Source organism: Antedon bifida, chromosome 7 (genome assembly GCF_963402885.1).
Source record: "Antedon bifida chromosome 7, ecAntBifi1.1, whole genome shotgun sequence".
NCBI lineage: Eukaryota > Metazoa > Echinodermata > Crinoidea > Comatulida > Antedonidae > Antedon > Antedon bifida.
In genome coordinates, this window is record NC_136232.1 from 3,295,316 (window position 1) to 3,312,801 (window position 17,486).

The following is a 17,486-nucleotide window of genomic DNA, read 5'->3' on the forward strand; positions in this document are numbered from 1 at the left end:
AGTCTTTTAATCTGTTTTCTTTTCTTCTATTTATTTTTTAGTACATGTGTCACTTGTAAATCACTTAATTATAATTGGTTACATTGGTTTAATTAACTGTTTTAGTTGCAATCCTGACATAAATCTGACAGGATTTGAACCAGGACCATTAGAGAAAAAATAAAACTCAAACCATTATATCAAAGCGCACAGTTCACGCATCGATAGTTTTCTGACCTTTAACCTACCATTTGTACACGTTGTGTATGTTGCGGTGTTTTCTAAATCTGGTAGGCTAGCCTATCCCATATTTGGTGGTTTAACCTGCTATAATTCGAAGATCAAGATGACTGACGGTAACTAATATTTTGTATTAATCAATTTCTACAAATTTGAAAAATTACACTAATGTGCCACCTTTATCCTAGTCTGTTATGGCTTAGCTAGGCTAGCCTACCTACACCCACACTTTACTGGTGACACGGACTCTGACTGAGTCTGAGTGAGTGAGTGATGTTTTGTCAATAATATGCCTGGCCTAGACCTATTCATTAGTGGAAATTCGTAATATAACCAACATTTTAATGTTATAGACCTATCATCTTTTATTAATGTTATCACCCTTCTCAGTCAGTCTGTATTTTGTATTTCTAAACTCACTAACTATTGAATTGTAATGCATGATGAAATCAACTAACTTCTTGTGAAATTTAAATATGTTTTATATTCAATAGAATAATATAGGCCTGTTTTATTAGTATAATTCCTCAATAACAGAGAAAGTAGGTCATGAGCACAAAATACAAATAAAGCACACAAGGCTATAAATATGTTATATTATTATAAATACCGATTTAATAAAGGAATTTAAAATAAATTTCTTGAATGAATCCAACAAAACAAAAAACAACATAATTAAATGATAGGGCCTAGTGGTATGGAGTCCATTTTCATTGACACCATTCATCAAGGCGCATGTTTTACAATCAGCAGCAGGTCATTATAGATGCAGCACTGTTTATACAATTTCATCCAACCAAACATAAATAATACCTTGTTTGTATTATTGTTGTCATTTTTTTTATATTAAAAATAATTTTTATTTATTCCTCCTTCATAGGTAAAAAGAGATGCCAACCGGAATGGATCTTGCCATCAGGGAAGACTGCTCCACAGCTGACACTCTTTAACAGTCTAACTAGGAAAAAAGAACCATTTATTCCTACAAACGGGAATACAATAAAGTGGTATAGCTGTGGTCCAACGGTTTATGACTCATCTCACATGGGCCATGCAAGGTACAGCATGAAAGGAGTAACCCAATGAAAAGGCCGTACCTAAAAACTATGAGATCAGCTTCTTATTTAGTGGTTTATTCAATTCAAAAATGTAGAGGTCACTCATTATAATATTGTAATGCCAACCATTATGATACAAATTTTATTTAAAAATATTTAGTTGTATTTGCATTAATTCTAAATTCAGTTTTATAAAAGTATAAAACAACTTCTTGAAATTAATTATCATTCTTTTTAAAATGTTTGAATTTTCTGTTTCAAAATGTTAAATATCGTTTAATTTGAAACTACCTACGTGCACAAGTTGGAACATGCTTCCTCACTCTCTTGACATAGTTCCGGCGGTTCCTAGGTAAAGGTCCGTCTGTCATCCAAAACCTAACGCTCCCAAATATCATAGAAACAATTATAAATCATATTTGTTTCACAATTTCAGATCCTATATATCATTTGACATCATGCGGCGTGTTCTCTCAGACTATTTTGGGTATGATATATTTTATTGCATGAACATAACCGATATTGATGATAAGATTATCAAGAGGGCTCGGACAACGTACCTGTTTGAAGATTATGTAACCAAGGCAACAGACACTGCACAAGTTCTAAAGGATGTTAATGAAGCACTCCTGGTAATAAATTTATCAAACTTTATGTGCCCATATATGGACATGGTGATGTCATATACTACCATATTTGGGCATATCACTACCATATTTGAGCACATCACACTTTTATTATATCAAACTAGTGTAGACAGAGCTTTATATGTAATAATGCTTTATTTAAATTTGTTTTAACACATAGAGAAGTGTAGCTAGAATTTTAGTGGTCCTGGTGTCACAGATTTTGGTTGGTGAGAAAAAGTACTTTCCAGAGGTTTCTTGGGTTGGCCATGGAAGAGTGAAACATTTCCCTGGGTGGGCTTTGTGTTTGGCTATATAGAAAGCCTTAAAATACGTTTTAGGTTAGGTAGAAAACTTGGTTGTTATACTTCAATTTTAAGAAATAAATAATAAAATAGATCTGACTATATTTACGTCAAAAAGTATCTTTAAAAGTGTGTTTTATATTTGATAGAAATTCAAAGATAAATGCGAAAAGGAAACAAATGCAGATAAGAAGGTAATGCAAGAAAAGATAATAAAGCAGGTTGAAAAGTCACAGAGTGCATACACAGAAGGGGTCAAAAGTCAAGCTGCAACAGATCAGCTACAAGAAATGAAAACAGTAAGTTATTGACATAATGATGCAAAGAGCAAAGGTCAATAATGAAGATGTAAAATGTGTCTGTAAAATGATTGTGGTCCCAAAAACCAATAGAAATATGGTAACAAACAATGCTGAATAATAAGGTTGTTGCAAATAGCTAATATCAGGAAAGCATCATTGCACAATGCATGTTGGGAAGGAATTGGGGGGAAAATAACAATTTTCTTCCCATCATGAGTTATCTGCAATAAGTAATTGATGTTTTTAAATTCTATGTTCTGGCCTAGCAATATTCGTAGGCTAATAATTACAATTATTTCTACCCAACAAATGTAACTTTTTAAAGCCCTGTTAATATATTTTTTAATGAAAAAATATCAAATCAAGAATAACAAATTTCAAAGTCAAATCATTTTTTGCATTTAAATCAAATAACATTTGTACAACACCACTATCTGTATGACATATACAGACAGTATCTGCATGACATACATCAAATCTGAATTTAAGTTCAATTATTCTCTCACAGATATCTTTATTATTTCTATCTTTATCTTATTAATTTATTAACATTAATTTCAGTATATCATGCTTTTATTTATACTATACTAGCAACTGTTACAAGATGCCAAGGACCCATTATCCGAGTGGCTGGACGCACAATTTGGAAGCAGAGTTGAGGATAATTCCATCTTCAGTAAACTACCTCAGCATTTTGAGGCTGAGTATCATCAGGATATGGAAAACCTGAATGTAAGTGTCTGGTTTAAACTTATATTGTTTGAAGGTTTGAAATCAAATGTTGATATAAAGTTTGCGGTACACCACGTATCTTAGTTCTGAAAAGAACTGTTGAGTTTCTCGACGTTTCGCTCAATATAGGAGTGAGAATGCCCGCAAACTTTATATCAACATGGTTTAAGCTAGTATTGTATTCGTTAATAAGTTAAATCAAGAGGAAGGCCAATCAAATATTATCACCCACCGATAATGAAAGAAAAAAATGTTTTTATTATATACAAATAATAATGAATTGACATTGAATGGGGATGTTCCATTTGGTAAAGAAAACAATTGAGTTAATGGAAATAATTCAGAAAATGAAATTATTCTCTTCATTCAAACAAAAATTGCTTAAGTTTAACTTATTTTTTATATCTTTTAATATTTAGGTTCTATCTGCAGATGTCCTTACAAGAGTTAGTGAATATGTTCCAGAAGTTGTCACTTACATTGAGAAGATCATTGAAAATGGTTATGGGTAGGCCCCTTAATTTGTCCTTTTATGAATTTTTTAAAATTTGTTATTTATTTATACTGGGTAACCGTTTCAAGTCAAAGACTGGTCTCCTAGAGGGCCCAGTTGTGATCAATGGCTGTGTGTGTAATAGTACACCGGGCTAACCCCATGCATGTCTCGAAAGATGTACTAAGTTCATTAATGTGCACATGAGCTAGATGTGTACACTGGACCTACAGTTTATAGGCCTTATCCGAAAAGATTTGTTCTACCACCAGAACTATGAGTGAGCCTCGAACCCTTGCCGATATTATGGCTACGTATTATGTCCGCTCGACTACTCACTTACTTTGCTGTTGTACACTGTCTTCTAAATTTGTAGAATATAGATAAACACGTAATTCACATTTACAGGTATTCGTCAAATGGTTCTGTGTATTTCGCAACGAGCACATTTGATGAAAGCAAGGATCACCACTATGCGAAACTCGTACCCGAAGCCTATGGTGACAGTACCGCATTACAAGAGGGTGAGGGCGACCTTAGTATATCTCAAGATCGTCTCAGTGAGAAGAAATCTGACAGTGATTTTGCGCTGTGGAAGGCCTCAAAACCAGGGGAACCAGCTTGGGACTCCCCATGGGGCAAGGTTGGTAATACAAATGTTGTCGTTAAACCAATTTTAAAAGCACTACAAAAAACATAATGTAATAAAAATTTGACTAATGATATTACTTATTATTGTAATGCTTACATTCTGTGATGTAATATTACATTTATTTTGCTTGAGTGCCAAGATTCTGTTTCTGTCCAAATTAGTACATCATTTAACAACCATCACACTATCATTCATTTTCCATGTATACTATTGCCTGAAACCTATTCCCTATTTATGCTTCTGATGTCTATCAATTGCCTCTGTTGAAATAGTATTTTAACAATCAAGGTGTTTCTAATTTTAATATAAAAAGATTCTATTTCACTTTATAGGGTCGTCCTGGCTGGCATATTGAATGTTCCGTGATGGCTAGCTCTATTTTGAATGAGTCCATGGATATTCACACTGGTGGTGTAGATTTAAAGTTTCCTCACCACGACAATGAGTTAGCTCAAGCTGAGGTAAGTCTGTGTAGAAGTCATAACTTGGAAAAATGAAATCTTTATAAAAAATAGCCAAACATTAGAGAGTGCTATGGATAATGTTTAATACTTTAAACTATAGAGGGTGCTATTTAAAAACAAATTGTGAACTGAACTGAACTGAACTGTTATTAACTTAAGAAATGTACAAATTAATTTTGAGAAGGAATTGTATTATATATATCATTTCATGTGTTCAATGCCATGAAATGCCAGAAATATTTTACAATGTTTATATGTGATAATATGAAGTATCATAACAAGACTAGGGAGTTTTGTATTCTTTCAAACATTTATACAATGCAGATGACCTTTTTTTCCTAGCATGATGCTATTAAAGTTTTACTTTGTAATTCTTTGAAAATTATATTAGATCTCGCTAATATTTTGCAGATGATTTATACTGTATTTATGTAAATATAATATTGCAATAAACCAGATATTATATAAGTCCACATTGACATAATTAACTTTTTTATTCTTATTTATCAATGTTACTAAATGTTTTTGTTTATTGTTTATTTCAAAGGCTTACTACAACAATGATGACTGGGTCAAGTATTTCCTACATGCTGGACACTTGACCATCGAAGGTTGCAAGATGTCCAAGTCCTTAAAGAATTTCATTTCGATCAAAGACGCCCTCAAACAGCATTCAGCTCGTCAGATTCGTTTGATGTTTCTGCTACACTCGTGGAAAGACACTTTAGATTATTCTACAGCCACTATGGAAATCGCTAAAGGTTTTGAAAAGTTTATGCATGTGAGTGTTAACTACAGTATTTAATATTACATAATTACTATTTTTGTGTATTTTATTGTAATTTGTATAGTACATGCATTTCCATTTTATATTACTATGGACAATAAAATAATATCATTATCAGTATAATTATAATGTAGAGTTTTTGATACCACATTTGAAAACTTGTTCAGTGGAATTTTGCCATTCAGTTTGTGTTGTTTTTCATATTTTAAGTTTACTATACAGTACTACATAATAATTTGGTTTTACAGTGGTCTCTTCCCTATTTGCATCAATTGTCTCTCTAGTAGTTTAATAACTCTAAATGAATTTGACTATTTATACATTTTATATTTACAAATTTTCAGGAATTTTTCCTGAATGTTAAGGACGTACTAAGAGCAAGCCCCTCTTCTGGACCCGGTGCTTTCTGTAAATGGAATGAAGAAGAAATTAAACTAAACGATAGGTAAGTAGATAATTTTATATAACTAGACAAGAAACAAATTATTACCATAGAGTAATTTTTTAAGATGCCGATATACAGTAGAATCCATAAGGGTAATTCACCCTATTAAGGAAACACCTAAATGAAATCGGGACATGCTTACACTACGGATAACCCCAATTCAGGGGACATCCCTATTAGGGAAATTTTGTTGTGTCATTATAGTTCTGACATAGTTTTAAAGTTCTATCTAAATAGAAAGCTTAAAATAAAAGTGTAAATGATATGTTTTTTTTAATATATGTATATTTATTGAAATGAAATATTTGAAATTCAATACTACCAACCTTATTTAAGTACTTTATTAATTTATATTATTGTAAGAGTTTATGAAAGAAAGAAAATAAATGTTTCCGTTGAAAAATGTATGTTTTCTAAACCTTGATTCCCACTAAGATGCAAAACAGGGGCATAAACACAATGTAAGACACAGTCAAAAGTGATGTACAGAATCATCCAAACTGTAGTTTCTGATTTGTACATGCATTGTGTATACATCCTTGTGTTGCTTTCTAGTGTGAACAAAGCTTTAGACTAGTGCTCCAACTGTGATTTTATTTGACTAAAGCTCTGTCTACACTATCAAACTTTATATGACAAAAAAATGTGTGCCCATAATGCTGTCATATTACTGCCATATTTGGGCACATCACACTTTTTTTCAAACTAGTTTTTAGATGATATTTCAAAATGTAAATGTAAATGTAAATGACTCATGATGTAATTGTTTTGAAGTTATTATGAAGGTAAGACAAAGATCCACCAATCTCTATGTGATTCAATTGATACACGCTCAGCTATGGAATCAATGCGGCTACTGATAACACAATGCAACATATACATACAAGAGAAACGCTCATCTAAACAGGTTCCTAATGCAAAACTGCTAGAAGGAATTGCCAAGTATCTTACAAGACTTATGAAGGTAAGTTGATAATCTAATGCTGAGCTATGAAACAGAACAGTGTGACTAATCAGATGCAATAGGCTCTGGTATAGGTTAAATTTTGTTCAGTAGTAATTTATAGAACAAATAAAAATGACTACAGTTTTCTACAGTCTGTAAAATTCACTCTAACCTGGATGACAGAAGCACAGAACATTAATAATAGTCATTAGGAGTGGAGTTGTGGCTTGGTGGTTATGATGCTTGGCTGCCACTCCAAGGGTCCTGGGTTCAAGTCCAGTCACATGTCAGGATTTTTTCTAAGGACAAAATTACTCCACTCCACTTATGTAGATCATATATTTGTTTTGTGAACCTCTGAGGGTCCCTAATAATCAGCAAAAAAAATTCATCGTCATCCCCATCCCATTTCACTAAACTAGAGCTATTTTTTCTTTTATTTATTTGCAAAGAACCAGTCTGTCAATGTCCTGATTCATTGATAAGATTTTCTTGTTCATTTCTGGGTGTTAAAAACAATAGCAAAGAAAAAGTTTCAGTAGTAAAACATTAAAATTAAATTTGTGTTCCCCTTTGACCCTCTGTTACAAAAAAATATACAATGATGGGAGTTACACCTTAGCAATTATAAACAAGATTATAATGTACTTTTATTTGTTTGTCTTTATTTATACTTAGGTTTTTGGTGCAATATCTGGAGACGAACTAATAGGTTTCCCTATTGCTGGTGGAACACAAAATGCAAATGTAAGTATTTGTGTTCACATATTATAATCGATACAAGGAGCATTAATGCAGAAATCAATTCAATATTTTAAAAAAACTGTTATCTTGATTGATACTTCATATGTAAAAATTCTATATACCCAATTTTTACAATCACTGGAACTAACCATATTAGTTTAAAAATATATATATATATTTATGTTTTGTTTGGTACACACAGGTAGAGGAAACTGTTATGCCATATTTACAAACGCTATCAGAATTCCGTGGACAAGTTAGAAAAATTGCAAGGGAACAAAAATGTGAGTTTTTAAACATTGATGTTTTGTTTATGTATAATTCATTATTATAAATATTGACCAACACACAGCTAGACTGTAATTGTAGAGTTAACAAACACATCTAGACTATTAATAGAGAGATGAACTGGCTGTCACAATGGGAGATAGAAAGTTATGGAGGAATCTAGTCATATAAATTTGTCCCAGACTAAGTAATGCGATTTTTACATTAAACAAATTTTCAAATAGCAATGGACATTTTAAAACTGTGTGACAGTCTACGAGATGATGTGTTACCAGAACTTGGAGTGAGGTTAGAAGACAGAGAAGGGGTTGCAGCAGTCATTAAACTAGATGACAGAGAGACGCTCTTGAAAGAAAGAGAATTGGCATTGAAGGTATGGTACTAATAAAGGTAACACAGAAACATTTATGTAAGTGTAAATTACAATTGGGAAACACATGTAAAATTGTAAGTATTGCATTGCACAAGTATGACTGCACTTTTATAAAGGAAACTGAGTAACGATTTTGATTTCTTATCTGTTCAGTTTTTTAGCTGGTCTTTAGTTAGTCTTAATTAAAATATGTTTGCCAAAAACCTCGCATTCGGTTTTAATTTTTTAAAATTATTTATACTGTACTGGTTGGCCCAATACAAGATAAGCATACTGAAAGATGACCTACACTTTTCTAATAAGTATGTTGATTTCAAATAGTCATTTTGTAAATTTATCTTTTGACTTGCCACTTACTAAGAATTGTTTAACAAGAAAAAAAGAGACCAAATTAGATATAAATGCTTCTCCAAAATTTTAAAATGTTAGAGTTCATCTAAAATGGTAATCTATTAAAATTAATCTTTCTTTTTTAAACTTCTCAAACAGGAAGCAGAAAAGAAACGAAAAGCGAAAGAAGAAGCAAAAAGAAAGGAACAAGAGAGACAAGCAGCTAAAGACGCACAAAGACGGATCCCTCCACAGGAGATGTTCAAGAAAGAAGCTGATAAATACTCGCAGTTTGATGACAAGGTATTTATAATGACGACATACCCGGGCCAGATTTAGAGGTGTAGATTGGCTATTGCATGTTCCTCTAGGCCTACTATAACTAAGTAGTGTTTTTCTTTTCATTTGTCGTCTCTGTGTCCTAATTTTAACAGAACACCAGGGTAACTCCCTACCCATAAAAAAAGATGGGATGGGTTCCAGATTTGTTCCACAACCAGAACTATAAATGAGAGAAACTCAAATTTTATGACTATATTCTTATACTCCATCAAAAATGGTACCTACCTACTATATTATTTTTTTCTCTCCACCAGGGCATGCCAACACATGACAACAAAGGAGAACCTCTCAGCGCTAAACAAGTAAAGAAACTAGCCAAGGCTTATCAACAGCAAGAAAAACTCCACAATGACTGGCTGAAATCTGTCAATAATGGCAGTTAATGGTAGATAGAAAGATTTTATGTATTGTGGACTGTGGTAATATAGGCTATTGATGACAGGAATTTTTGGGAGTTTGTCTTTGTATTAGCAGGGCAAGGTTGGTTGGTAGAGGTGCGATGTTGTCTTCCAAGATGTCAGGACATCATCTGATTCTGTGACATCCTGTTAAAGCCACAGTGCTGACTCTTGGTAAAAGTGACAATACATGTAACAGTGGGTTGGTAAACTTTAATGAGTTGTCCAATCACACGATGAGGTGCTTCAGATTTTAGAAAGGTCATGACCTCAATTTTAAGAAAATCATGACAATGCAAGCATTGCATTGGTTACATTTTACTTTAATTTAAATAATACTTATTAATAATAATCAAAATAAATATTTATATAGATCCAATTCATAAATAAAAAGGTGTTGGTTGACAAAATTAACTTGGTGTCATTTCTGAAATAGTTTTTGTTTTTAAATAGAATGTAAATTAGTTTCATAAAGATGGAGCATAATTGGAAAAATCACTTTTGTATATCGTTTATTTATTCATGTAAGACAGGATAATCTTGGGTCACCAAACATTTAATTCTATTTCGCAAATTTGTTCATGATTTTATTGACTTAGGAATATCTTTTAAAAAATCAGGTAACTCTAAATAAAGAAAATCTATTTCAAGAATCTGATGAGCTTTTTCCATATACAGACAGTATTTTTATATTTATTTTTTTAAAAGTGTCACCGAAAGCGTTAACAAATTTAGAATTGATAAATTGGTGTAATCATTGGGACTTTATACTATAACAAAGGAGAAAAATATATTATATATTATATATAATATAATATGAAAATCGTGCATACAGTAACAATACAATCTGTTTAAGTCACTCCTATGTTGCTTTTAGGTGTGAAATTAAAAACAATCTTAGTTTGCACAGTAATTACAATGTGGACAAAATAATTGTGAAAGCGGTTGTTTCTGACTTTAACCAGAGAAATTCAATGGGGATATATTGAAATTGCACTTGCATCATTATAATATTATACCGTACATGGAGAATTTTATTTTTTATTTCTTCATGGTTCAATGGAGTAGTTATTGAATACCCACATTCCTTCAATAAAAAAACCTCCTAATTACTCTCTCTAAGAACTGAAATATGTAGGGAGTGGTTAAGGGGCAGCTCTTCAAATGAAATGGTTTTCTGGGGATTCAAATCGAATCAAAGAGTTGTTTTTATTCACCATTATTAATAGTTATTGAGATTATCTATGGCCATGAATATGCGTTATTGCCAGTCAAATTGACACAAAAGCAAGAAAGCGATTGTTTAACCATGAGTAAAAATGTTTCAATAGCGTTCATAAAGGGGGTAGAAATGTAGTACTGTTTAGTAGGCATGATTGTTTGCTTGGACGTCATTTCCGGGTAATTTTTACCAGGGAACAGTAGCCGATATTAACTTAATCACTGCTGTTCTAAGTAATGAGCAAAGTCTACATACTCGAACATAATGTCAAACGTTTATCCTGTTCTGTCATATTGATGCCTGTTTTAATCTTTGCCTGGTTGAGGTTTGTGTCTTTTTATTTTACTTTTGATTTTTCTGATTTTTTGTTTAAATATTAAATTTTAACTTTTCATTAAAATCTATAGGAATATGAACTGCATGATTCCTGGTAGAACGTATCCTTTATTAGACCTTACATATTTCTACTGTTGTATAAACAATAGGCCTAGGTTACATTGTCAACGATGTTGCGTCAGCCCTCTACACTTCTGAATAGAATCAATCCAGAGTCCAGGTAAAAAAGTTTTAAAGAGCTGGGACTGAATATTGCAATTAAAACTCAGCATCAGGGAAAAAAATGAAAATCAGTCGTCAGCGGCCTTTTTCGAATTCAATTATAATGTTAGTGGCTTAGGAAAGGACATAAAATAAAAGTACCAACACCATGAATAAAACATAACATCATTATTTTAATTTTTAGTCGCGTGGACGCGACTCAATAGTTCACTATGTCGGTCGGTCGGCCTGTCTGTCGGTCCGGCATCACTGCGTTTTATCGCTTTTCTGTACTTTTTGATGTAGGCCTACAGATAAGTTTTAAAGTACATTACTTTTTGAAAGTTCATTTTTTTCTGAGAGCACGCGACTTATGGCTGTTGGCCTTGTTATAATAAATTCTTGTTTGCATAACATGTTTTATTCACGGTTGGGAGGATGGTACTAGTTAGTGGTACTAACCTTTTCTAAACAATATGTTAAATAATAGGTTTGATAAAGAAAATCGACATTAAACATCAAGATATTTCAATGCCAACTTTTTCTGCATTACTGAATTAAAATTGATTTGGATACTACTAAGAGAAAAAGAAAATTGACCTATGACCCATTATTAGGTTCATCACCTAATATCTTAAAATGTTAATACAAAAAATACGTATTTCATTATTGTTACAATTACATTATTAAAAATGTACAAGAATTTTCAATTTTCATTTTCTCCTACAATTACTTCTTTTGATTGATTTTATTATAACGTAAGGTAAAGTCTGTTTTACGAGTCTATTGTCTCATCTCTTATCTTCAGATAAGATAAGAAATATTTGGAACGAAAAAAGTAAATAGAAACTACACTAGATATCACTACGACGGCCTCAAAGTACTGTAAATGTACAGGCTTGTACAAATATTAATAACATAACACATGAGTGGTGAATTGCAGCCCATAAACTGAACTGAAAGGACAACAGACAAAAGAAAAGGTAATATGTCGGCCTACCGAAAGTGTTTATATAAAAGTGCACTGACAATGTGGTAGCAAAAGGAAAACAAAGAAAACAAAAAGAATCAATGTACAGTATAGTTGGAAACTATTAGAAGCACTATATATACCCTATTGATTCCATTATAAAAATAGCTAACAATTAAATTGGTAAGTTTATTTAAATTTATGTAAAATATAGAAATTCATAATTAAGGTTTTATTAAAGCTTAAGAATATTGGTATTTTGTTGATATATTAAATTTAATAAAAACTGTAATTTAATAATAATTAAATAATGAATTATTTATGATTATCTAAAAATAAATTGAATGAATAAAACCAGACATTCCTAATTAAGCCTATACTTTTCTTTTAATTTCTAATAAAATCCACTTAAGTTTATTGAAACTACAAATAATAAACGTAACAAACAATTTACAATAACAATCCTTAAATATTATAATACAAAATGTCTATTTTTTTAGAAATGAAGACAGAAAATTGACAACATGGCAACAGGTAAAAATAAAAGTGTATTTTATGTTGCAAATTAAGTAATATAATCAGTTTTTATAATGTTTTTTTAGGGTAGAAAGAAGGGATTACCGTGCACCCCCATGATGTATGTTTTTGTCTTGAATATATATATTTAACATTGTTTATGTTCCCAGGACGAAATATTGTCTCATGAGGTCTTTTGGGGGCCATTTTGGTGGCCATCTTGGATTTATCAAAATCCTAAATGTAACTGTAGACGGTACTTGACAATGAGTGATCTTGGTCTGTAATTGTTCAGAATATGCACATTTCTATGTACTATCATGAAAAGCTTTTGTTCAAAATGGCCTGAAATACCACGTTTGACCTTGTCTATGACCACTGGTTGTCACGATATAGAACGAATACAAAAATAGTCTAAATTGTTGTGAAAATGGTCATGCAATAATGTCAAAGGTCAAAAGTGATATTTCCAGCCAAATTTAAAAAATATGTTTCAATAAAGCTAATATAATTATAACAATTTTGAACAATTTACAACAAAAATAAAATCTTTATGACCAGGGATTACCAAGTTATGACCCTTATGTAATAACAAGGTTAAAGGTCAAAAGTGGTATTTCCGGCCATTTTGAACGAAAACATTTCATTATAGTACATAGAAATGTGCATATTCTGAACAGTTTAGGACCAAACTCAGACCTCTATGATCACTCATTGTCAAGTACCGTCTATATTTAGTAGCCCCTCCTTCCTACTAGACTATTTTTTTATAATACTTTTTTTTTCATTTTCTAGATTTTGATGTTGATTTAGCGAACTTTTCAAAATGGTACGATGAACAGGAACTTTTAGGACAGCTAAAAGTGTTATACCAAGGTTTAATTACAGCAGCAAACCTTGACAGAGCCACTGCAACGATAGAATTGGTCAATTATTTAAAACATTCGGGACATTTGAGTTCAACAAATCGTGTTTTACTATACGAAACAATACAAGTCACTAAGCAATTTGGTCTCAGCCAAAAACTCCGATATGTTCCTGAAGTTCAGGAAACTACAATTTCAAAATTCGGCTTTTATCGACTACGAATTGTAGATTTTGGAAATGCGCTGACACGTGCTGATACTAACGCTATTGCTTCATTGTACAATATTCCCTCAAAGAATTATAAAGATGCTTGGAGTATGATTATTTATTTGGAACACGAACAAATACTTTCTGAAGACAAATTACAAAAATTTATTAACGATCTAAAAAATATTAGACTAAAATCAGCTGTGACGTCTTTGACTGGAGGTAGGCTTAAATTGTTGCAAAATACGTAAAACAATTAAATGCGACATTGGTTAAATTACTAAACTAAATTAACATATTTTCACAAGGTATAAATAACATTCTGAATTCATATAATTTTTTCATTATTATTATATAGATAATGTTCCAAACAGTAGTAACGAGCAACAAGTAGTAATGCAGCAAGAAGCTAAATCTGAAACAACTAGTGAGTTTATACATAACCCTATATTACTTACTGATATTACTGGTTTTCTTACAAAAAAATTATTATTATTATTATTATTATTATTATTATTATTATTGTTATTGTTATTGTTATTGTTATTATTATTATTATTATTATTATTATTATTATTATTATTATTATTATTATTATTATTAAACAGAGGCAGTTCCGAGTAGTAGTTATAGTAACAATGAACAAGGAATACTGCAAAAAGCTAAATCAGAAAAAGATGGTGAGTTATTTCCTCATTATATTTTATTTATCAGTAATCAAAGAACCAGAACATACATGGTTATAATAGCTTAACAAATATATAAAACAAAATGTGTTATTATTATTTTATATTGTCTTTTTTTACCATAGAAAAAACACACAAGAAATCGTGGTATTCACTGCTAAAACATCCAATGAAATTTTACAAAACCAGAAAAAGTATGTAGTGATAACCGATATTGTGCGCATCAAAATCAATTTTAGTGTCGCCTCAAATTAATAAGGAGGATATATGTAATAATGTAATATTAATTCCATTATATAGCTAATGGCCGGTATAGTAATACAGGATCGTGAAATGGTGTTTTATCACCAAAATGTGCAAAATAACCAGAGGAACTTATTTTAATTTTATATTTACAAAATTACAATGTTTGTAATTAAACAAAAAAAATTGCCGTCATAATACCGATAGTGCACGTATTCATAAAAAGAGGTAATTAACACGCGTTATTATTAAGACGAACATAATCTGTGATGACCATCGGTTTAATTATGATTTACATTGTACAATGACATTTCTATGAAATTCATACCAAATTATTATCGTCTTTATTTTAACAAAAAATAGAGAAGTCAGAAGATGCATCAAACAAATCAATAAAAAAAGGACGCTTTACAAAAGGGCATAAAAGACTTGAAAAAGCTGAATCAGAAACAGGTGAGTTGATACAGTTGTTTTGGTTGAAAAAACAAAATACTTCTTGTGCATTATTTGCTTCTTAAATGATATAATACTAATATTAAAAGATTTTTACTTTAAACATATAAATATTTGAGATTTACACAGAAATGTATCTGTTATAGAATTAAGAGTCTACGAACAACTTCCAACCGAGACCACAGGTGAGTAAGAGACGAGTAAAGCTGCTTTTGTCGCACAGTAAGCTATCGAGACGATTCTTTATAGTCATTGTAAACTTCATTTACAGTATTTAAACATTTCAAATCAATTTATCTTTTCCTTCTGAATATTGCTGCAAATAAAATTGTTTATTTTCTATATTTAACAGAATGTGAGTCTAAATCCAGTCCGATCAAACATGCTAAGTCAGAATCAGGTAAGGTATTAAGATATGCATACGTTCTATCAAGAATACCACTGGGTGTGGATTGTCATAGTAGACCTAATTGTTAATATATCCAATGTGTTGTATACTTTCTTGCAAGCAACAGAGCAACATAGATCACATTGACACTGTATATGATTTGTACTAAAGATAGACTCGTAACCGATTTGTAACCAATTATTTTTAAACGAAATCTTTTATAGATATATTAACCTACGAAAGACTGCCAATGTCGTCTACAGCAATACTTATAACTTAAAACGTTATGTAATTATGTTTAATGTAATTTCATTTCATTCATTCATTCATTCATTTATTTATTTCACTTTACAAATATATAAATATAAAGTGGAGGAGCCTAAAAGAAAGCAAAGCTTGTGGTGAATAGGCTCCTCAAAAAAAAAAAAAAAAATATAAATAACATAACACAATTAGAAACTAAAAAAAAAACAACAATTTAACTAATATCATTTCTCTAACACATAAGTTTAACATGTTTAAATTAGAAAAATAAAAAGCCTTTAAATACTGTGGCTTTACTAAATTTTACTTTAAACTGACCAATAAAAGACTCTTAATCTGTTCTACAGAAATAAGTAAGTCAACCCCTTATTCGAGTTAAATTGTTTTTGGAATATTAGTAGCAAATCAAAATGTTATTTTACTAAAATATATATATATATAAATGTTAAAGAGTCGCTATCCAATCGAGTTCGAACAATACCATGAAAGCCCCAGTGGTCTAATGGTTAGGACAACTGCATATCAAGCAGGCGGTCCGAGTTCGAGTCTCGGTTGGGGCGACTTTTTCTCATTCTCACAGATTTCCTCATCTTTATCGTTTCAAATTAATTAATTAAATTTCAGTATATCACCGGGCGGTTTAGAATTAATGTTCTGTGCCTGATTTGTTTATATATATAAAAGTATCTCTTCGGCGGAGATCCCGCCTCGTGAATAAAAATACTGTAAGATGAGGGCGTATCAATTTGATCTCTGGTGCGCGTGCGTACAACTGAGGACTAGTGCTGTTCCGCCGTACCACGCCGAGAATGTTAAAGAGTCGCTATCCAATCGAGTTCGAACAATACCATGAAAGCCCCAGTGGTCTAATGGTTAGGACAACTGCATATCAAGCAGGCGGTCCGAGTTCGAGTCTCGCTTGGGGCGACTTTTTCTCATTCTCACAGATTTCCTCATCTTTATCGTTTCAAATTAATTAATTAAATTTCAGTATATCACCGGGCGGTTTAGAATTAATGTTCTGTGCCTGATTTGTTTATATATATAAATATATATATATAAATTCCCTCACTTGCACTGATGAAGGGCTAGTGTTGCCCGAAAGCTCTGCTAACTTTTCTGGCTGTTTACTTTATCGTTTTGATTTAGCTTTTCGCTTTTTTTTTGTATCTCCATTGAGATCCAGCCACTGATACCCACAGCATTGTCATTTTTTTCAGTAATTTGCCTTTGGATTTATATATAAATATATATAAACACATCGGGCATAGAACCTTAATTCTAAACCGCCCGGTAATATACTAAAATTTAATTAATCAATTTGAAACGAATATCGTTTCAAATTAATTAATTAAATTTCAGTATATCATCGGGCGGTTTAGAATTAATGTTCGTTGCCTACTGTGTTTATATATATAAAAGTATCTCTTCGGAGATCCCGCCTCGTGAATAAAAATACTGAAAGATGAGGACGTATCAATTTGATCTCGGTTGCGCGTGCGTACAACTGAGGACTAGTGCTGTACCCCGCCGAGAATGTTAAAGAGTCGCTATTCAATCGAGTTTTAACAATACCATGAAAGCCCCAGTGGTCTAATGGTTAGGGCAACTGCATATCAAGCAGACGGT

At 31.6% G+C, this 17,486-nt stretch overlaps 1 protein-coding gene across 1 annotated transcript; it reads left to right on the forward strand.

Moving 5' to 3' along the window:
• The first annotated feature begins 235 nt into the window (after window positions 1–235).
• Window positions 236–9,914, forward strand: LOC144848734 (cysteine--tRNA ligase, cytoplasmic-like). Its single transcript, XM_078705600.1, has 16 exons — window positions 236–335; window positions 1,100–1,277; window positions 1,714–1,909; window positions 2,358–2,507; window positions 3,102–3,242; window positions 3,662–3,750; window positions 4,144–4,378; window positions 4,720–4,848; window positions 5,399–5,632; window positions 5,983–6,083; window positions 6,858–7,047; window positions 7,708–7,776; window positions 7,976–8,057; window positions 8,286–8,434; window positions 8,924–9,067; window positions 9,361–9,914. Exons 1-16 carry the CDS (start codon window positions 326–328, stop codon window positions 9,487–9,489), a joined length of 2,226 nt encoding a protein of 741 aa, XP_078561726.1. The 5' UTR covers window positions 236–325; the 3' UTR covers window positions 9,490–9,914.
• The last annotated feature ends 7,572 nt before the right edge of the window (window positions 9,915–17,486 follow it).